This window comes from Centroberyx affinis, unplaced genomic scaffold (genome assembly GCF_046629955.1).
Source record: "Centroberyx affinis isolate AG114_WGS23_722 - 3 ecotype Tasmania unplaced genomic scaffold, CSIRO-AGI_Caff_v1 ptg005091l_1, whole genome shotgun sequence".
Lineage (NCBI taxonomy): Eukaryota > Metazoa > Chordata > Actinopteri > Beryciformes > Berycidae > Centroberyx > Centroberyx affinis.
Window position 1 is genome coordinate 359,874 of NW_027282520.1, and position 22,882 is coordinate 382,755.

At 42.4% G+C, this 22,882-nt stretch overlaps 1 protein-coding gene across 2 annotated transcripts; it reads right to left on the minus strand.

Moving 5' to 3' along the window:
* Positions 1 to 15,903: 15,903 nt before the first annotated feature.
* adcyap1b (adenylate cyclase activating polypeptide 1b) lies at positions 15,904 to 19,210 on the minus strand. 2 transcript variants are annotated; one of them, XM_071546012.1, is made up of 5 exons: positions 18,902 to 18,918; positions 18,444 to 18,548; positions 17,307 to 17,441; positions 16,833 to 16,937; positions 15,904 to 16,200 (listed from the first exon to the last, which is right to left on the minus strand). In XM_071546012.1, the coding sequence occupies exons 1-5, from the start codon at positions 18,916 to 18,918 to the stop codon at positions 16,017 to 16,019; spliced, it is 546 nt and encodes a 181-aa protein (XP_071402113.1). In that variant the 3' UTR covers positions 15,904 to 16,016. The 2 variants fall into 2 exon arrangements, with proteins under 2 accessions (XP_071402113.1, XP_071402114.1); XM_071546013.1 differs by lacking the exons at positions 16,833 to 16,937; positions 18,902 to 18,918 and adding an exon at positions 18,966 to 19,210.
* Between the last annotated feature and the right edge of the window lie 3,672 nt (positions 19,211 to 22,882).

Here is a 22,882-nt window from a genome sequence, read left to right on the forward strand (position 1 = left end):
TGAGTGAGCAGGCAGGGGTTCAGTGTTTTGGTAAAGGATACATGGATGTTGATGGATATAGTGGGTGTTGCAGGGATCAAACCTGTGACCTAAGTGTTACAGGGCAGACTGTTGACCACCCTGCCCTGCAGATAGCAAGGATAGCTAAAGTTATACTAGGCAAGATACACCTGTTTGAGAAGAGCGTCCCATCCCCCCTTATTGAGATCCCCATAATTGGCCTATTTGCCAGAATTGAAACTTCTGAACTGTCTCCTAAACAGTGAGCGCTCCATCCAGACAAAACTGGACACACCAACATTAGATCTTTTGCTTCTCTCAACCCTTTAAAGCGTTCACAGACTGGCTGGGTTGGTAAATATAAGCATGCTGTTGTCGGTTTACTGACAACACGATATTTGATTTCTGCAGCCTGGTGTCCTGAAATTTCATGAAATGTACACAATGTCTCGAAAAGCAAGAACCCACCCCGTGAAAGGATTATGTGAAGGAGACATGACTAGAAACAGGCAGGTTTGACACTGAAATGGCGCAGTGGAAAGTAAGGCATTGTGGTGGTGGTGTGGGTGGTGGATGGGTGTATACATTTGCCTGCAACTTTCAATTCCCAACTGATACCAAGACGTTTTCTACAATTTTTCACAAACATTTTTCTTATTTAATGAGCAAAACCTCAACCTTAACTAAATTGTTTTAGTTGCCTAACTTTAAAGTAGGCTAATAATCCCCAACGTTGTCATATAGCTAAATGTCTGTTTTGCTATATCACCGACTGATACCATACAACAGTGATTCAACCTATAGCCAGTTCATGAAACATTTGCTGTTCTAAACACCTATGAGGGAAAATTTGCATTTGATGTTTGTTTGGAATAAATATTAGAAGATGGAAGAAATATAAGAATCCACAGTCTACATTGAGCGTTTTATTATTACTGTATGTTAGGCCAGTGCTTATATTGAGTGCAAAACACCAAAGCAATGGCAGTTTATCATCAAAGCTTTCGCCAAAATCAAGAAATACAAGAATCTTGCATCACTTTAACCTGAACTCTAACCTTAACCAAAGTTGTTTCACTTGCCTAAACTTAACCGTTAGCTAACCCTTGCACATGACAAACAGGTGAAAAATGGGGTGTATTCATGCTACTGCCACATAATCCAATTTGTGGTGGAGGAACATAATCTTCACATGATTCGTGCCTACAACATGTAATCAGCTCTTCAGAGGTTGTGCTCATTTCACAAAATTTCATGAGGCTATTTTGGATTTCTGGGTATTGAATTTCAGATTTTTCAGACAACTACCTCTCACTGCCACTTGGAGTCGCCAACATGCGAAGTTGCCAAGTGAAGCTTTAGTGTTTTTCTTTCTTTTGTTTTCTTTTGAGGCAGTAAGAAGGAACAGAGAGACACAGGGAAAGGGAGGCATGAGATTCTGGATGGATCTGATGTTGGGCCACTTGGCACATACTGTAGATTTAAGCAAGCCAAATAACCACACTGAAAGCTGAAGAATTTCATTTTTTAATAAGACGCTATTTTTGTACCTAAATGTTGTTTCGAGTAGTTTAAGGTATTTTTATTCTGGCTCATGTTGCAGGCTTTTACAGAAATCGTCAATACAGCCTTGTCCAACTGAGTGTTAGTAACAGTTGATCTGACTGTGGGACACCTAAGCTGTTTAAAAGCTCTCCCTCTCTCTTTCATTCTCTTTCTCTTTCTCTCCCCCTCTCTCCCTCTCTTTCGCTCTCCCTCGCTCTCTCTCTCTCTCTCTCTCTCTCTCTCTCTCTCTCTCTCTCTCTCTCCTCTGTCTCACAGACAAAGCGGCAGCCAACAACTTGACTCCAGGCAGTGTTTGCTGTACACACTGCAGTATCACTGAGATATTCAATGATTTTTTTCTTCTTCTATAATTAGACGCTGTAGTAGCACACTCATCTCATTTCCCCCTTTTTTATGCATTTTTCTGTTGCTGTAGGCTGTGTGTCTGGTTTGATGATATGAGCTATATTTTGCCAGCATATGGCTTTCTGACATAGAATAAGTAAACTTTCCACAATAACCAAGGTTTTATTACAGTGCATTAATTTCCCTCCTGATTCAGTGAGAATGGCATTTCCACAATAAAACTGAGAGGCGAATAATAATAAGTCATTGCCGGTATCTTTAATAAAATCCACCCGTGGCATCCGGCGCATCCGCTACATATGAACTTCCACCACGAACATAGAGGCACTTAATGAATTCAAAAGGCAGCACTTAAACATCCACAGACAAAATCTTTGTTTGCATTAGCCGTTGTGTGTTTGCGGGTAGGATCCTCCCTTTTTCCCTCCCTCGGCCACCGCTTGCATCATTACGCCATTCAGCCCTGGCGGCGGAGTTAAGGGGGTAAACCAGCCCCCTTGGAATCCTTCAATGGCTATTATTAGTATGCTGGGGGAAAAGAAGGACCCATCTGTGGAGGTGGTGATGAGGGGGTGACAGGGCGACAGGGGGAGGAGGAGGGGTGGGTCCCCCGAGAGAGCGGGGGATTAACCACTGACACATGGAGCCTGCTAATAAGGCGGTTAGGAGAACCCAGTCTATAGGATCAGTACATGCACACAGAACGCCCACCACACACACACACACACGCACTGCACACACACTCATAGACATCTAATATGCACACTCACTCGCTGTCCCAAAGTCTATGCCTCCCTCTTTTCTCTCTCACACACACACACATACACACACACATGCAGGCACAGGCTCACCCACTCACACATGCAAACACACACACACACACTCTAGGGCCAGTCGCATCTTTATTAAATTTGTAGTGGGGCCACATCTGGTCACATACACCCAGAGAACAAAAGGGAGAGGCATTGGGGGGAAGGAGGAGGGGGGGGACCCATAGTGTCAGAAATGGAGATTTCATTCCGCGCTGCAGAGTATTAATGTGTGTGTGCACGCGCCAAGCATCTGTCACACATAATTGGAGGGTGTCAGGTGCGGACACGGGGCCAGATTCAGTCCACCCACAACATGAATTGTCTGCGCCTCTGACTGGTAGAATCTGTGTGTCAACATCTATATTTATTATGGGGCTGACCCGGAGGTTTGGGTGTGGGAACGATGACTGCCTGATGGGGGATGAATGACTCTCAGGATTGTCATGAATCATGCAGCGACCAGGAGTCTCTCATTTGCGGCGGCCGCAGCGTTGCTGTTGTAGGTTTAATCAGGATCCATTGATTGTCCGGGAGCTTTTCTCCGGTGAGGGTTGTTGTTGGCTGAGTAAAAATGTTCCCCCTCGATGTGTGTTGCAAGTAGATATATTTTACACTTGAGTTGAGCCCCTTCAGCATCTCTGTTAAATCTGTAAAGGAGCTTTTGTGTTGTTTGTTTCACAGTCAGAATTATCTCTTGTTACCAAGTGCAGCAGGCCCGCGTGGGATCCATGCACGTGAACATGAGACCCTTCCCCTCATGAGACCTACCTATCGTAACCTTCACATGCAAATCCCCAAGAGTCTCCCATATAGCTTTTTTTAATTACATAGGAGAAACCACTATGCCGGCTTTGGGAGAAAAGTGTTGACACTCCTTGCAGTAGGTTTGTTTGTAAAAAAGCAGTCCAAATTGTCTCATTGCACAGTTCCGGTTTCTGCTTTATCAGACTGTCTGCTGACATGAGGCAAAGCGTTGCTCATTACCTTCAGGTTTCATTCACGCTATATAGGTAATCTGTCACACGGGTTGGTGAGACTGCTTGGAGTGGGAATTTACCCAAGGGGCCATGCAATTATCCGGCATGCAAAACAACCTCCACAACAATATGACAATTACAGAGGTTGTGGGGGGGGGATGGAGGCCTGAACGTTTTTTTTTTCTCTTCTCCCTAACTGTCTCGCTCTAACCTAAATTTAACTTAAACGACAATCTGGTTTAGAGTGCTTGGATAGAAATAGATCACCGGGGCAGGAGAAGAGACAAGGTAATGTAATGTCATTCACCACAAATCAGGTCTCGTTGGCTTCCTGAGATACGGCGGATCCAGAAATAGAATTTTGCTGACAGAGGAAGTTGTTGGTACCAAAGATCGATACGCTCTCACTCGCCCCCCTACATTAAACCTGAGGCATTTATCTGAGTGCTGCATTTTGTTTTCGCTGTTCCTGTCTGGCCGTGCTCTGACTGAAGAGATGGTACTTTTGACCCTCACAAAGTTTAGTGCTGAAATACCGCAGAGTAGGTGTTCACTTACTCAGGATTCAAGCTATAGTCACTTAATTTTTCACAATTTTACTTTCATTTATTTTTATAGTTAACTGGTTTGCGCTATCACAAGTCGTCAAATTGTTAGGGTTAGGGTTAGTTGTACCCATACTCCTTACATTACTGAGCAGTAATTAATAAATACCTAAGTAACAGAATACCCAGCAAATTTCAGTGACAATTATTCAAAGTTGACAAATGCTGATTGGAGAGATGTTTGTTCAAGACAAAAAGTGCTTGCACGCAGTATATTAATTTCCTGTGCTGTAGTTATTATATGTACATTACCTTTATTTATCTTATTACCTCTTCTTTTTTATTATCTTGCTGTACTTGTTTTCCTTGGTACTCTTCTGCCAGTTGCTGCTGTAGCATCTGAATTTCCCCAAGGGGAAATAAAGTGCTATCTTATCTTATCTTATCTTATCTTATCTTATCTTATCCTATTCCACACCAAACAACAATATTATTACAATAGACGTATGTGTTTATGTGTATGTTCACCACCAGTTTTTAAGATCTACAGGGAGGCGCATACAGTCTATTTTTCATTGAGGAGTTGTTTGTTCACTCATAGAGCTGATGTGGCTCTTGGGCAGCTGTTCAAAACTATCTAAAAGTGTTAAATTAACTCTGATGGGTGTGGGCTTGTATAAACACTGGCATAGTGTTGATTTTCACACTCTCAGACTTAAATTAACACTGACAATTTTGCCTTGTGCCGACATCTGCTTGTCAATCCTTCCCCATATGGTTCCTGACAGTCAGTCAGTCAGTCAGTCAGTCAGTCAGTGACTAGATACTTCCTACACCAAACAGTCCTCAAAGTATGAATCACAGCCTCATTGAGTCAGAGTGCGATATGGACCCAGACTGCATCATTCTATAAACAGCTCAGCAAAACAGCAGCAGATGGTGGACGCTGCATCCGCGAGCCATTGTGATGGACACCTCAGAGACTCCAGTGAGTGACAGCTGTTTCTCTGCACGTGTCCAGTTAATGTGCAATCAGCCGTGGAGCGGGGAAATGACCCGAAGGGCGGGGAGCAGGCGGCTTGGCTAGGAGAGCTCACTCACAGCTGTGATGTCATCAATGTAGGCATGAAGGTGTGTCATCGGCTCACCGTGAACTGGTCAGCATCAGCATAGGTAGAGAATTTCTGTTATCTTTGAGGGCTGAATAATGAGTCATTCTCTTGATGAAAATCACATGTGACTCTGTTAAACCATATGAAATGAAAACGCACTCGAGTTTCATCCCAAAAAAGAGATATTCACCATTTTAAAGCGAAACCACAAGTAAAAGTACAACTCATCATGAAATTGTGCTGTTTCTTTCGCCTTTACTTACAAAACAGTTAATTTTTTAGGCTGAAATTATCCTTATTTGTGAAATATTGGAATTCATGTAGTAATTACTTCTCAAAACGAGAATGTAAGACTGTGTTAACAATAACGGGAAATAATTCGAACACATATGAAAGTCAGGAAATCTTACTTAGGTATTATTTCCTGGTATTAATGTGCTAGAAGTGTACTTAAATTCAGTGTTGAATTATTTGTTGAAAATGACTAAAATGATACAGCTTTGTTTTTCATTGTTATTATTATTCTTAAAGATTATACATCTACTTTTGAAGCACCCGGTAATGTTCTGAATTAAACCATTCACACTGACTGGGAATTTCAAAGGCATCAGTAAAGCCTTGGGAGCTGAAATTTGTTTTTCTTTGAATATTGGGTAATCTCAGCGGCTTCACCAAGCACAACATTGGTATTGATTCTCATCAATCCACATGCACTTGTCAATCCGCATGCAATACACACTACTGTGAACAGACATTCAGTTAGTTAAATATTGTGTTATGTATGTAAGACTTGTCTCAAAATGTCACTGGTTAGAAATATGTGTTCAACCCTCAAGGGGGATTGTGCAAGGCTGATTGTGAGTATTTGCGTCATGGCTCACCACAAGTCTCCTCTACGTTTCGCCTTTCAAATATTTAGCTGCTGGAAAAGAGTCCAATGTATTAAAGTTACATTGTTGATGTTCCTCATCCTCATCATTACCGCATTACATTTGTTTGATTTCTGTCTTCACTTAGCTCAACACCACTCAGTGAAATATGCTTAAGGTGATAATCTGCGAGATTCTTGTTTTTGTTTTTGTTGTTTCATTTTGGCTACATCTTCAGTGCTAAACCGTCCTTGCTGTGGTGTTTTGCACTGCGTTTCTCAGTGATCACTTTGCAGCAGTGTTGCCAGTACTTTGACGTCACTGAACTGACAGCAAATGTGCCAAACCCCCAAAAACGGAAAGAAGCATGGGTTGTTCTACTGAGACTAGCCAAGCAACTAAAAATAACACTATTTAGTTGCATTATTACTGCACATCAATTACAGTTGATGACAAGCAAACACTCATCTGATAATAACTTTATATATCTACAAAACACAGTGACTACTAATAGAAACATCGGCACTAGACCTGCATTACTTAGCAACAGAACTAACAAGCTGCAACCCAATGTTGGCACTGGCCCAGATAATAGAGATACTCAATGTAGACTGTGGTAAATAGAATAATAAATGACATCGAAACCCAAAAGTCCAAAAGAAAAAGAGCCGCATCTGCTTCCCTCCTCGGTCCCTTGTCATCTTTGAGTGCTTTTCATCTTGAAAACGCAATGCCGATGTTTGACAGTCCCTTTCAATACCAAGTTCTTATTCTGTTTATTCCAAACAACATAAACATAAAATCTCCTGTGCGCCAGAGTATTTTCCCGGGAAAGAGCTACCCACTCATCTGTGTTTAGAACCGCTTTCATGTGTGTAAAAGCTTTCATGAACTTGGTATAGGTTGAATCACTATTGCGTTATATCAATCGGTGACAGAGAGCCACAAAACGGAAATCTGTTTATATGGAATTGTCGTGAATTATTTCTTTAAGGGGGATAAGAGCTCCTGCGTTGTGTCAATCAATGTAACAAAGGATCCCTGATGGGAGGAGAAGTGTAGAAGTGGAGCCCTCCGACAAGAGAAATTGTAGGAGACACAGGCAGAGCTTCGCTTCTCCGCCGTGCAATCAGGATGCCGAACCCCAGGGAGTGCAGGATGTCGCTCACAGGTGTCAATGAAGAGCCTGGTTGGTTGCCTCGCCTCCCTGTGTTTCCCACTCACACCTCTCTCTTTATCACAGAGCTCCACTTTTTTACAGAGCTGCCACAGACAATTGTCTAAGAGTTATGTGTTGTTCAGTGACAGGCAACACCTTTTGTTTTGAATATGTGTGAAAGCAAGGGAAAAGCCCGTGACTGTTTTGTGCCTCCGCCTCTCAAAGCGAAGGCTTACCCTTTTGGTGCGTTTGTGCGGTATGAGATAACTCAAAGCAATCATCTAAGATGTCTGGATGTGAACACTCCTGCTGAGGAGGAGTTTATAAGTGTAGATAACTTCACTGTCTTGGTGTAGTTTCTCTTAATCTGTATTCATCAGCAGCCTTTTCTTCAAACGCTCAGTTTTGTTTCATCATCAAACTAGAATAGAACTCAATACTCTCACTCTTGACTTTTGCCCTCAGAAAAATAGCAGTATTACATTAACAAACATTCTTCTGTACACAACAATCTAAGTATTTTCTGTTCCCTTATCATCTTGCACTACATGCCCCCCACACACACACTCACACATCTCCCCACCCCTATAGTGTGCTTGTTTAAATAAAGGGAAAAGATGACATAACTGCAAGCGATGCGCCAGTGTGTAAATTTGCCTCTTATGAGCACATAACCCATGAAGCCTGAACTTCACATCCATCTCTCTCTACTCTCAACTGTTCTCCATTCATTAACACAAATCCCACTCCGGAAATCACCTCAACCTTTGAGAAGTGAGAGTGAACGATGTGGAAAGGGAAGCAATGCTGGATATCTGCAGGGGGAAGGGGTAATAGGGTGTATTTCTCCTTCGTTTGGAGGAAGGTGAGAGCGACAGGGAAGAGAATAAAGAGAGCAAGAACATGTTTCTTCTCGCTAATCTCACACTGAGTTTTGACACCTATCTGCTCCAGCAATAGTACATTATTCAGTGTTTGCACAACCCTGCCCAATCCAGAATGAACTGTGTGAGCGTATGGGCCACAGGCAAACTAAAAGACAGAATAAATGAAAAAGAAAAACACTGATAAAGCTGCAAGGTGTCCAGTCATACCTCTCACATTGCATTTTGAAGGTCAGTTCAAGTGTGAAGTTTTGTTGCTGTATTGGATGCCCAGAATTTAAAAGAAATCATGCCCCAGGCAACCAAAGCTGGCTGTGGCACTCATTCTAAATTGGACTTGTGCCATCCATACAGAAATATGTCATTATATCATATATTATAAGTCACCACACACCAGGCAAACACACCCCTACATTTCTATACGCTGAAATGAAAAGCCACCCTGGATCTCCTACTGTGGCGTGCCCCTCTGCCGTTGTGATAGACAGGAATTTTGAAAGGCGCTGGGACGCACCAGTACCCTGTTCACGTCTGTTAGAGGACCTGGTTGAGAGCATGCAGCACATTAAAGAAATGTATTTGATGTTGAAAAGCATGGAGCTACACCGGCTCAGGGGATTTGTCCCGCAGACAGGGGAGGATGGAACTTTTGAGGGGAAGCGTGATAAAAGGTGTCTACTGGCAATTTAAGGTCTTTACTGGCATCTTCAGTCATATGGTCTCCTGCGGGAGGCAGACCTGGGGTCAGATAGTCTTTGCAAATAGTTCTTAGTGTTTGTTTTAAACTGCACAGAGCAGCAAATGCATAGGATTCACCACCACAGGACAGTTGAGGTAATGTCTGGTAAACTGTCAGCTGCTAAAGAGATGATATTCAAATTATTTTCTGTTGGGGTTTAAACCTTCCGACAATCATTCTATTGTCCTATACAGTAAACCTGCACCTTTATTGACTAAACCCAAATACTGGGAAGGGACCGACTGGTATAAAAAAAATGTCATTTCGTTTTTTGTTTTGTATAATTTGATTAAATCACTGGATTGGATTAAATGCACTCCAAATAGATAATGTATTGTGAGTTTAGCCACCACACATATTACTTTTCAATATAACATGTCAGTTCTTATTATGTTGCTACTAACAACACCTTTATCACATTATGTTGAAAAGTGCCACAGGTTGTGTTGCTCCAAACCTCTATTTGCTGTTTTATTGAATAATCTATGAAATAAAGCACTTTCCACAGAATCACACTGCTGTTCTGCAGTATTTGAAAAGCAAACAATCATTTAACAGTGGCAACTGGTGAGCTGAAAAGACTAATACAGCACTTTCTGATAGCTTCACAAGCTTCTACCACCTACACATAACATCATTCATGTGCATCTTTTGTAAGATCTAAGCCTTAGATCTTCAGGATGTTGTTTATCCTTTGGCACAACATATTCAAACTGGGCTTGGCTTGGAGACACACTTACAGTAGCTGTCAGACAAAATGGCATTTGAAATGGTCATTTTCCTTTCTGCCCATATAGTCCTATAATAAATGATGGATAGTGTTGGTTACCCATGATTACTCATGCAACAGGTAAAGTGTTCCCCTCTAAGCCAGAGGCAGCTCTTGGCCAGTGGTCCATGTCTGCGAGTCCTCGCTCACATCTCTTTCATTTTCTTGCTCCCTGTCTTCTGTGTCTGTGCCACACGGCTCCCAGAGGGGCTCCTCTTCACCGCAGAGTGCCTCCTGCTTACTGGTGGATGTGACAGAACCCACCACAAGATGGGATTTCAGGGAAAGGGAACTGGGGCTTTGGGGGGGGAGGCTGCCACAAATCACGGTTTTCAGTGCAGGCGTCACCAGACCGGCCCCCTAGCTGCCCGGTCCCCCCGCTATCCCCCCCCCCCAAAAACCCACCCTTCAGCCCCGCCACTGAATGATTTATGAGTCGAAATGGGGGGTGGTGGGGAGGGGGTGTCTGGACCTCTCCTGTGAGTGTTGTCTTCTTAGTCCCTGACATGTAAGAAAGGTTTGAAAGGGGGAGGGGGGATGAGCCTGGCTGTCGGTGTAGGTATTGCATGCAAATAAACACACACACACACACACACAACTGAAGGAAAGGAAAAAATCCTCCCCCACCCTCAATCCACACAGAGACACATAGTCACATACACACTGCTGTGTCTCCCCTGGGATGGGCTACACACACATACACACACACACCTGTGTACATCAGACACACATCAGAGTGGTGACAGAGGAAGCTGGGTGTGGCTGTGGTGGTAGGTGGTAGGTGGTGGGTAAGTCGGGTGGTGGTTGGGGGGTGTGGTGGCAGTATGGGTATCCCCACTGGGAAAGCCCTGAATACAACCTCCCCTCCCCCTCTAACATCTTCTACATGATTCAGATGGGTGGACCATGAGGCCTAGAGGGGCAAGGGGGGGGATGATTAAAAAAAAATAACTGGGTGTGATTCCAAACTCATTGTGGTGCCAGCCAGGCTGCTTCTGCAGGTCTAATTTGGCGAAGCAGGCACAGTCGTGACAGCTTCCCATTTTCACTCCAAGAACCCACCAAGAAAACAAAGCAGGAATATACAGACCAAAAAAAGATAAATGCTAAAATGGCTTGAAGACCCTAATGGAGAGATAAGGAGTGGAAGTGATGCATGCCGCAGAGGAAGGATGCTGCAGGACTATGAGGAAGGAGGAGCCATCTTTTATTGATTGAGCATTAATGTACATTATGTACAAATTGGTTCAGGGTGGCCCCTCTTGTGCAGCTTACCGCTCTGCAAACAAATTGGAGCATTTGTCTCAATATCCATTTGTATTTGTGTATCAAGGGGATGAATTTCAAATCCAATTTATTTATGAATGCACTTTTTTCTTTGTTTCACCTGAGCTGCTCCATGCATCTTTTGTAAACCCAAATGTCACTAGAGAGATGTGGCTTGGGAAGCTCAATCCTGGAAACCCTGCTTGTCAGGAGGACTAAGCCTGCTTCTCTTTCTTGACAGCTGAGGAGGAAGAAAAGGGGGGAAGGGAGGGATAAATAAAGAATGGAGAAGTCCTGTATATATCACACAGGTAGCTCGAACCCTGACAATCGGCAATCTGTCAGCCTTTCATAGCAACAGGGCAACTCCCATGAATCAACGACCACTGGGAAGAAAGAACGATGCGCGCCTCAGAATTTAAGTGCATGGCTGTTTTTCTCACTGCTAATTCATTTTGTTGAATTTCATTAATCATACATACCTCCTGTGTTCATCTGTGCCATTGGGTGTTGCTGTTATACAGTGAGGGATATACAGTGTATATCTGTGTTTCTTCTCTCTTTCTTCTGCCCAGACATTGTGTCGGTGTGTACACAACTGTGAGCTGTGTGAAGATGAGTGGCTCATGTGTAGAACCGCATCCCAATCTATCCAGAGCCAACACAAGGTCTCTGTAGCCTGGGTGTGTACACAAACAGCAAAACACACACACACACACACACACACACACACACACACACAGTCTCTCCCTCTCACTCCCTTTCCACACATACAAACATGTACACACTTGACACGCGTATACATAACCGTGTCCCTTTGTGGACCGTTGCCATGCAACATTTCCCTGATTGGGTTAGTTGAGCTCTGGCACACCCACCCACACACATAGATACACACACTCACGCTGGCTGTTGAGGATCAGATCACACACACACACACTCACACTCCTCTGCCACACCCATCCCTCTCTCCCACGGGACACAGCTGCACTTCCAAGGCCGAGGATGGAGCGAGGAGAAAGACAGCGTTGTTCCAGCAGGAGGGAATCAGCTGCTCAGGCCAAGGTTGAACCTTTTCTTGACGGGCTCCTGGAGGATTGTTGCACGTTCTTGGGTGTGAATTATATCAATATCATATACTGCAGACAGGTATTGTGTGTTGTAGTCAAAGCTTTGCTCCATTGTCACTTTATAAACGGTGACTTGAAATTCTAAAACCCCCTGGAAATGTTAATATGTGGTGAGGATTGACCATTAAAAACCATCAAAGACACAGTTTCAAAGACCTTGTTTCTTGCTTATGATGCAACGTAAATCTCTCTTGCTTACAGAGTGGGTTGGAGCAAGTCCAATGCCCATACACTCTTCTAGCATCATGCACAATCCTATGAATCTCCCAGATTTGCTATTGCACTTCTGTCGAGATCTTGCTTGAGGAAGATAAATTTAACTTGAGGAGAGCCAAAGGTCTAGGTCGACATAACCCAGTAGAGAGCTGTAGAGTTGGAGGTGTGTTTGCTGTTGGATGTTTGACTTTATTTGCTGTAATGTGACTTGAGGTTTGTGTATTTCTCAGGAGTACATCTCTACTCAGCGAACGTGTGAAAGAACTTTTAAAGGTAGATTTAAGATCATTTTTAAGGTAATTTGCCAAACAAAAGACTGAAGTCCTCTAACAAAATGTGTGAGCAGCCTATTCTAGATATATTAGCTATTTTTGCTGCGCACACTTTCACCCTACATAACTCATATATTATCCATCACCTCAAGAATGATGTATTTCAAAGATTAGACATTCATTAGAAAATGGTGTTGTTTACAAAAATTTATTCATACAAATCTTACAACACTTTCATAACATTGAGAAACGTAAAACCCCCATATAAGGACTCCTGTGTGTATAACGATGTCACTTTTACTAAGGTTCACTTTTAAAACACATAGTTTTCAGATAGGTAAGAGATCAAACATTGAAGTAAGGCGTTTGGCGCTTTCAGAAATATCAACAACAGGCGTTTGCTATGATCTGTATAACAACTGTGTCATGTTCAGAAACCCTTTTAATCTAGATAGAGATGCACATAACTGTAAATCATGGGTGGGGCTATTTTCTGATTAATAAATTACTGACCAATATCAAACAATCAACAACACCTCATAATCAACATCAATAAACACTGGTCATTGGTTCACAACTCTCACAGACACTGAACACCCAAACTCATGCACACACGCAAACACACACACATACACGCACACACACACATACACATTGCCTGCTCCATCAATATATGGATTCTATTCATATTTTACTTAATAAATCATTGGCCATGCTTTAAAAAAAAAGCCTAATTCTACTACTCTCGGGGCAGACCAAGCCGAGCGATTAAACAGAGTAAAAGGAAGTTTCAATGTAAGCTAATGGACTGCAGCATTGTAGGGCCACTAAAATTGCCATCTGTCATTTGTGGCGATTTTTTTTTTCTCATGTCGAAGCAAGGCACCAAAGCCAAAAGCTGTTTCCACCTCCACATGCACATCCAGTCACTCATTCACACAAACACAGACATATTCATACACACACACACACACAGATGCACACACAAACACAGCTGCACACCAAGATGCATTCACACACATAAACATCCACACACACGCACGCACACACACACGCACAAAGCCTGCGGGAGAAAACCAAATTGAAGAAAGATTGTATTGATACTTTCCATGGGGAACACAGGCCACAGATTGGATTGCAGGGGTGCATAAAGCTGCATTTGCATAATATTGAATAAATACATAAGATATCTCCCTAATAAAAGTCAGTGGGAAGATCCCTCTGCGGGAGGGCAATGAATTTCATGCACCTCCATCCTAGTGCAAAAGGGTAACTCAGAGTGGCCTTGTCCAGCTGCTCTACTGCGGTGCCCCGCTCACATATTGTGATGCTCTCTGTTGGTGCCAAAGTGAAGGGAATTCAATATCCGATACGGCTCTCTCATATCAGACTCATTGACCCTGATCTCACTCTGTCAGGCGAGGCGAGGCGATGGCTCTCTCGTCTCTGTTTGTTTCTGTATCCAGGTGTGACGACCTCTCTCTCCGGCTGATGGCTGCTACAACCCGTCTCTTATGTAACAGGCTCATTCACTTCTCTCAATTCTCTCTCTCTCTCTCTCTCTCTCTCTCGCTCTCCCTCATTCTTATTCCCTCCTTCACAATCTCTCTCTCACTCTTACTATCTCTTTGTCTGTGTTTGTCTCTCTTGCTCGCGCTTCTTCTCCCTGCATGCCTCTTTCTCTCTCTCTGCACTCTCTCTCTCTCTCTCTCTCTCACTCTCTCTCCTAGCGTCTCACGACTACTTCACACACTCCTCGTCTCTAGATCACACCCTCATCGCACACACTCGATAGACATCTAACACGGATCAGCTTTGTCTAAACAATAAACCACAGCACTGTCAAATCAACACTTCAGCACGGCAATCTATAAGCAAAAGAAACTGAATAAAATGCCACCAGGACAAAAGGCAATCAGCGAGGGGGGTCCAGTGTCTTCTCTTAGGATATTCACAATGACAGGAGCAGGGAGGTAAAATTCAACAAGTCAGTGCAGTACCCGCTTCCACCACCTCTAGCCCTCCTTGTCTCCTTGTTCACATTTCCAATAGATCTGAGGGGCAGTGGTGTTGAAATAGGCTGAGCACAAACCGCCTCCCAAACAGCACAATCCAAACAGCACGACGGCATGCAGTTTCTTAGCAAATTAGCAAGGTGTCAGTTTCCACATGCAGCAGAAAATAAGAAAATAATAGTTAAATATTCCTAACTGTAAGCCCACTTGTCAAAACCTGAGACCACAGTAACTCAGATGCTACCTTTCCTCTGCACCTTTTGTCAGAAATGCTTCTCTTCCTGCGTCTTATGGATTGTGGATAGATATTGGTAGTGCTGCCCAAATATAACCAACAGTTGAAGCACATTGTTCCAAATGATAATTCTGTCGACCAAACACACAGAACATTGAGATGAATATGCACACTGTATAATTTTTTATACTGTACATAACACACACATACGAAACATTCTTTACATAGGCCTATCTAGCATAGCTGTATTGAACTCCTACAGTGAATGACTTTGAGGCAAGTGAGCAAGCAGTGTTTGCCGCATACTGTCAACAGCAATCTTGAGCTCTTCCTTTATCATTGGGGCTACAGTTAGTCAAGGCAATCATGCCCTTGCAAAGCCTACAATGAAATTTCTCCCTATAATGAGGGTTGGATTTTTACCACCAGTTGTATGAATGACTGTGCAAGTCAATCAGTCATCCATCAAATGAGAGGCTGAACAACAAAAGCCATCTGAATTCCCCTGGAGGGGCAGCAAGCTGCACAAACCCACACAGCTCCCATTAAGGGAGTGAGGAGGAGAGTGGACAAGGGCAACATCTATCATTTAGGATAAGCCGGATATGCCTCACATAGCATGCTCACTGCTTCTTTGGGCCTGTTTGGAAAACAAACAACACTAAAAAAATAGAACGTTGGTTACAAAAATAAGTATAACATTCAATACTTTGATTGTCTTTTTAAAATCTATTTATTTTCTGCATATGTAGATGACCTTTAAAGATTTCAAGCGCATAACGTTGAAGGTGCACAATTATCTTTTTTTTCTAAGTTCTTTTTTTTTTTCTTTTTTTTTTGTCATTTTGTTTTGTTTTCAACATGTTGACATGAAAATAAAATATTGGTCCACAAAGTATAACTGTGCGGTATCAAGTGCTTTTGTACAAAAAGAAAAAAACGATATTATTATTAAAATATTCATTTTAATGGCTTTACTTCATACATAAATACATGTTTAAAGAACACAGGCGCAATCCACTGTTTGGTCAGTTATATCTGAATGACTTTGATTTAACGATTGGATGTATATACACAGGAGGGCAGTTTGGGCGCTTTAACAACGCTACAAATAGGCAAGTCGACGTCCTTTGTTCCTAACTCTCTGTCTGTACCTTCTTCCAAGGACCGCTGCCAGGTATTTCTTGACGGCCATCTGCTTTCTATAGCGACTGTAGCTGTCGGTGAAGATCCCATCTGAATGTCTTTTGGATAAGGGCTCCGACTCTTCCTCCATGCTGCTGTCTTCGCTGTAAAAAATAAAAATAAAAACAGAACACACCTTAGTTTTGGCTGCAGGCTCCTACCTCTCAACAGATTATTGCACTTTTTGATTTTGCATCTAAACTGACTGATGATCATTGCAGCCTGCCATGATACATGTCATCACAAAGTTCCCTACAACCTTTAATATTGCAAATGTGCCTCTTATCCTATTTTTTCGTTGAATAAAGGCGGCAAGAAAGGCAGTGTAAAAGAAAACAGTGATTTAAGCCTTTTGGACAACTATTATAAATTATTCATTCACAATCCATTGCATATTCTGACGCATGTGTTCTCATTAGTGCTGGGGGAAACAAAAATCAATTTATGGATTAACAACTCATAATTCGCAGTGTTTTGTTGTTGTTTTTTTATCTCAGACAACTGACCCTCATTCTCTTGGAATAAAAGGGGGAAACTAATCATGAACGCAGTGCCACGCCACAACAAAGAAAGAAAGAAGGTAGTGGAAATGTCTGGTGGACGTTTGTTGTAGAGAGAGAAAATAAAACACCCACAGAAAATGATAGAGACAATGATGCAGCAACCTGAACTTGGGCGGCGGAGAAACATAAAAAAATGATGACTGCAGGTAAACGCTTATAAGAAATGCCCTTACCCTACACGTATTGTCATCAGAGAATGCAGATATTGTCTCGCTGTTAACTGACCCAGGATCTCCCTCAAGGCTCTATCTAATTCTTCCTCTGCATGCCTTTCTGGTCTGAGATGATAAAACGCCAAAACACATAGATCATCAGTGACCAAAGCGCAGACAAAATGATCAAAAGTAGCCTAAAATGTCCCCACCCACCCGCAAGTCCAATATCACATCAGCTGCAATTAAATCGGAGCCTCATAGCCTGCACACAGGCTGTACCCTTGCGTGTCTATCGACGTTTTATCTTGATTATAGACAGTATTTGAATCAACATTTTAGGCTACTCAATATGAAAATAACATTGAACAAATAACATGAGGAACTCTGGGAAAACAAAGCAAGCAAACATTATCGCAAACAGCAAAAAAGTCATTAAAATGGAATTTCACCTCCACCGCAAGGCTACATGCTGCGATATTAAGGCTGATTTACCTCTTCTCTGGTGGGTAGTACAGAGTGTACACGTCGTCGTCCAAGGATGGAGGGCTTCGTATAGCAATTTGATCGCTATCAAAACCCATGTCGCTTAATGAATTCCCATCCTCATCGAAGGCGTCGTTTTCAAGTCTGCAAATGGGGAAACATTCATCAGAAATTTGATCTATTCACAAGTAGGGTTAGAAAAAAAAAAAAAATAGGCGTCAAAACTGAAAGAATGCCAAATGTCTAGATTTGCGTCTTAAATCAGTGGAAGGCGCATTAGAGATAAGGGCAGAAAACGAAAATAATTCTAATAGCTGTGGGTGTTTTAAAATAAAATCAGAAACGAATTATTTAAATCCGACCGACAGCTTTACACTTCAGTAGCCTAAAATGTGTTTTTTCCCCCTCAAAATTCATATTTTCATGTTGCACAATGTGTTTTTAATTCCAGTTTGGTGCCATCTCTACACAGCCTACAGCCTCATTAATTATTTAAAAATCGAAACAATGGCTGTGAAAATGATCACATTTAGGGAAGGCCGGCAGCCAACATTAGACAAAAAAAGAACTGCAATCAGCAGTGAAAATTAGACTCAATAAGAAAACCACGCCTAAATTATAGATATGCTTTGTACACAAAAAAAAACAAAAAAAAAAACATCAGAATAAATCTCAGAAGGATAGAGCATTCCTATTCGTTTTGCCTCGCCTCTCCTTGGTGACGCCAGTCCACCGTCATCCCAAGGGCTATCCATTGCATTGACTGCACTCTCATTTTTAATAAGGGGAGTTCTGTGCACCGTCCCACCGGACAGATACCTCTACGCAATCTCCATTGTCATTTTCCACAGCACATTCGGGCATTTGTGCATGTGGAAAATATTTTCCATTAAGGGGGTTTATTCAATTCTCTGATCAGGAGTGAATGCGCGCACATTTGGTGCGTAATTACGCACGCTCATTTGAACTAAATGTGCCCAAATCCAAATTTCCACTCCTCAAATATGACTTTATCGTTAATCAAAATGAAGCACCATCAGTAGAATCACAGGATGTTCAGTTTGCATTCAATTTGGATCGAATTAAGATTCCGTAAAAATCTGGTTATTTTATTTAAAAAGACGCATAAAAAGCACATCCACCTACCTAATCTTAGGGTAACTTAGTCCGATAGGTGTGCAGTAGACGCTGTAGTGCATTATGATTCCGTAGATGAGCAAGACTAAAGTCGCTTTACTCGAACTGGCCATGCTGTTAGAAAACGAAAAACAGAAAGCAATGTTAAACAGGTGATTAGTCACTCCATAACAACATGCTCGCATGCTTTGTTCTATAAAATCCACAGGCTACATGTTATTCCTCTAACACCACAAACTAAATAGCTGGACAGGCTGTAAACCTGTATAAACTAATTAGATAAGCAAACATCACGTCCATTATCTCTGAATCAAAGTGATTCTTTTTCTGTTTTATTCATCCCATTTCATAAAAGTTTAAGAGTGGCATGAATGCGATACCAAATCCATTCCCTTTGGACACAGCGGCAAAGTAGAAAAAAATGCAGGTCTTCGTGAAGCGCAAAAAAAAGGAATAAATTCCATAACTTAATCTTGCGCTCCATCCTTGGATTTCTCCAAGTTTTAAGAAAATCCGGAGAAAAGCACATACCTATAGCAGGAAAGAAGGAAGAGCGCGGTGCAGTAGGATGTGATCCGGGCGCGGCTGTGGTAGTGTGTGTGAGAGAGAGATGGTATCTTTCTCACGGCACCTCTTTCCTGGCTGAAGCGCCTCCGCCGTCTCCTTATGTTCCCCTCAGTGCAGCCTGTCTCACTTTTATACACAATTAATATGACTAAACCAGTCGCACGGGCAAACAAAAACTCGCTGGGAAAGTATACTGTCGTTCGTCTACATATCTTTGTCCTAAACTTTTTGTCCTGCGCTCTGATTGCCTTGGATTTTTATCCATGTATCGTGAGCCTTGCCTTTTTTTTCCCTTCAATAAGTCACATTAAGGATGCTATAGACGTCATCAAGCCTTCCTCCCGGAATATAATAGTACAGTTCCTTCCTCATCGATGCATCCGTCAGACACCCCCCCCCTTCCCCACGTCCCTGCTAAGATGGAAGTTTACTTCGAAACTTAATTTTTTTTTTATTTCCAGAAAGGGAGGTGAATGCATACATACGTTTATGAACTTTGCACAAGACTACTTGACGGTCAGTACAAATCATTTTCTCCCTTTTCGCCGCGACTGCGCGTCATCAATAACTCCAATTAGGCTTTTATGATTATGGCTGAGCTGGGAAATGATAATCTTTTTTGTGAGGAGTGATGGCTGTGGTTTCTCTGACGGGATGGACCGCGGGGAGTTGGGATGGAGGATCGGGCATCCGCTACCAATAAGTTCAAGGCCTCCCGGGGATCAGGAGCTGTCCGGTGCTGAAATGAATAGCCTCGACTTGCGGCTTTCTGAAATCAAGTCACTTCTCTAATCATTTCCAATAATTGTTCAGTGGATATTGGGGTTTCGCTTAATGGGCATCAGTGACAGCACAGGCCAAGGCCTATCCGTGGACTGTTGAAATGAACGAGGCACGTAATCCGATTTGAACACGGCTGGTGACGCAGGATGCTGGTTCAGAGAGATATTACGTGGCTTTTAAAACGTTTCACCAATTTCCCCAGAATGTTCTGAAACTTTCTATATCATTTTAATGCGATAATTGATGTATGAAAACGAAAAAAAAGTTAGAACCGAGAATTGTAACTGCAGTTATGGCTATAGTGTAACTCTTCCCAACCATGTTGTGTTCATGAAGCCTAATTTCATATGTTTTCTTCTAGCAATAGGTCCAAATGCCATCCTATCTGTACGTTAGGCCTGCAGCTTCTTAGAACAAATAAATGATAATACAGTCAGACCAGGAATGTAGTGGAGTGTAAACCCACGCAGAGATTACGCATCTTTTTATCCTAACATTAATATTTATAACATCAAATTGATAGTATAAAGGATAATAAGTAATTGGATAACAAATTGGTGCAAGTTATATGAGAAGATTTCTTCAGGGGGAAAAACCAAATCAATGCTTTTCTGAAAATCCTATTAATTTTTGTTAATATTGGGCGGTTGTTTGCCTCATAATTATCATCGACTGCTGCAAACCAGCGTGTACCCACCTTTTGATTCAGCACCAACCACTGAATCAGACCTATAGCCCACTGACACACAGCCAGCTGAAGAGTTTGCCAGAGGAGAGATTCACGTCAGCGGTTTTGTTTACTCTGACGCGATATGACGAACAGACCCAGTCACTGGCGGGGAGAGAGGGGGGGGGGGGGGCGAGGGGGCTATCCACAACTTATTTTGCTTTGGGGCGTGATTCCAACGAAGAGCACAACTTAAACCCCCTAACTGGAGCAGACTACTAATATTATCATCCCCACAGCGGCGGGTATCAGTCACTAGGCTGAGCAAACGGCGCCATCATGAGGGTGAGAGGAAAACATACAAGCTCCGCGCGGAGGCTCATTCATTACCAGTGATGTAGTGGGAAATAAAAAGCTGGGCAGCCTCCAGTCTTTGGTCGGTCGGCCTGAGGAGAACAATCACCATTATAAACAAAAGTTATATTTTTAGAGAAGCATCAATTTATGTTTTCCATTAAAAGACCCCATCTTCATATAACTTGTATCAGTTAACCTACTCACGTTTATGTAGGCTATAGGCCTCATAATTTTCCTCATAAAGATTTGTGTCAACCCAATAAGGCGTTTATTTCACAGATAAAAAGGTGAGTGAGCTGAGTTTATGTGGGTTTGCCTTCCACTACATCTGTGTTCACTGTCATTACCCCCCCCCCCCCCCCCCATCACTCCCACCTCCTCCTTTACAGCTATTTTTCCTCAAAAAATAATAAATATAAGATCATGCAACCAGAAAGAGTAACAAGCCTAGGGCATTTGGGTGTCATGTAAACTATCTTGTCCTTGTGGGATTTAAACAAGGAGCTGAGCAAGGGGGTTGAATTAAAATGGAAAAGATAACGAGGCTTTGTCTTCACCTTTTTTTTTTAACGTTTTAATTCCTATTCATTTTAGAAGGATACTGTACAAATAAACAGCAAAGATGTAAGTTAAAGGAATATAAGGCTATTGCAATATGAGATTAAAAACAATTGTATAAACTCACAACTGAGTAGCAAACACACTCTGTAAGTCCCAATAGGAATATTATAGTGGTTTATTTTCGTCAGGGTTGTTTCCTACGCTTTGTTTGTAATATGGAGCTCTACAAAAAAAAAAAGGCCCAGTGGCTCCCCCCCGCTTTTAGGAGGCATGTCTGTGTAAAAGTTAAAACACAATCCAAAGCCAGATGGAGTCTCTGCACACTAAAGGCTCCTAACACAGCAGTGATCGCCCAGTAGAAAGCCTATAACTCAGCTCCCCAACAGGAACCTGCGGCGCAGCCTGCGTACGTGCAGTCAGAGTCACTAGAGGTCAGCAAACCACTTCCAAACCGTTTCAATAACTCTTCCAATATAGTTTCATACATATTACATTGTGCTCCGTCTGTTGGGATCAGTAATAGCTACCAGTGGGCTATATTAATCCTATAACAAACTTCAGAGAAACACTGAAACGTCACAGCAAAACTATAACTCCCCACAAGAATAGCCTATTATAGGGATATATAGTGATACCAGGAGATTTAAACATAAAATAACACAAAAGGGTGATAGCCTATTACAGCCACACTGCGAGTCCCGGCTGGAATATTATTGTGATTTTTCGTTGGGGCTGCAGAGCAGGGTACCGAGTGTCCTCCTGTCTTTAGATTGGCCGCACAGAGCCTCAAATAGGTTTACCTTTCTCCAAAGCCTAGAGGGCGCCACATGGCTGCACACTGATAGAAATTGGACAAGGTTCAAATGTTAGACGGGACAATGTGGATATTTATGTCTAGGGTATCCTTCTATATTTCTATATCATTGGATTGAGTGATGAAAAATAAACACCAATATTTGGCTGTATGACGGGTTACACACTGAATATCCGCCCAAACCTGAGCCTGGGATGTCGGCCATATTGGGCACACGGGAAAACCTTTCAATAGGAGCTGATGGTGCCTTCATGTGCTGTCGGTAATGTCGTAACTACGATATGAACCCTCATGAACTACCCAGCAAAGTAGCAAATATGACTGGGAAAGTCAAACATTTTCTTTGATATCTTTGAGTCACCAAGCTGTGACGTTTAAGGGGCTGAGAGTGTGGAAGATATGTTACAGATTAATCAAAACGTCAATTCCCTGCTAAGTGAGTAGGCTATTTTTGCTATTCATTGGACCACTGCACCACAAAGTAGCTCGGTACATTTCTAAAATAAAACAACAGCCACTAAAAACTAGTTTTTGCCCATTTTGTTATCGTCTGCGACCGTAAGCACTGGTGTCGAATCGTATTTAGGACTCCTGGAAAGTCGGAAGCTCGGAAGTACGAGTTTAATAGGAGCACTTGAATGCAGCATGATTCCTCCTTTGGCCTCGTCGGCTCCTCGGTGCTAGTCTGCCTATTGTTAT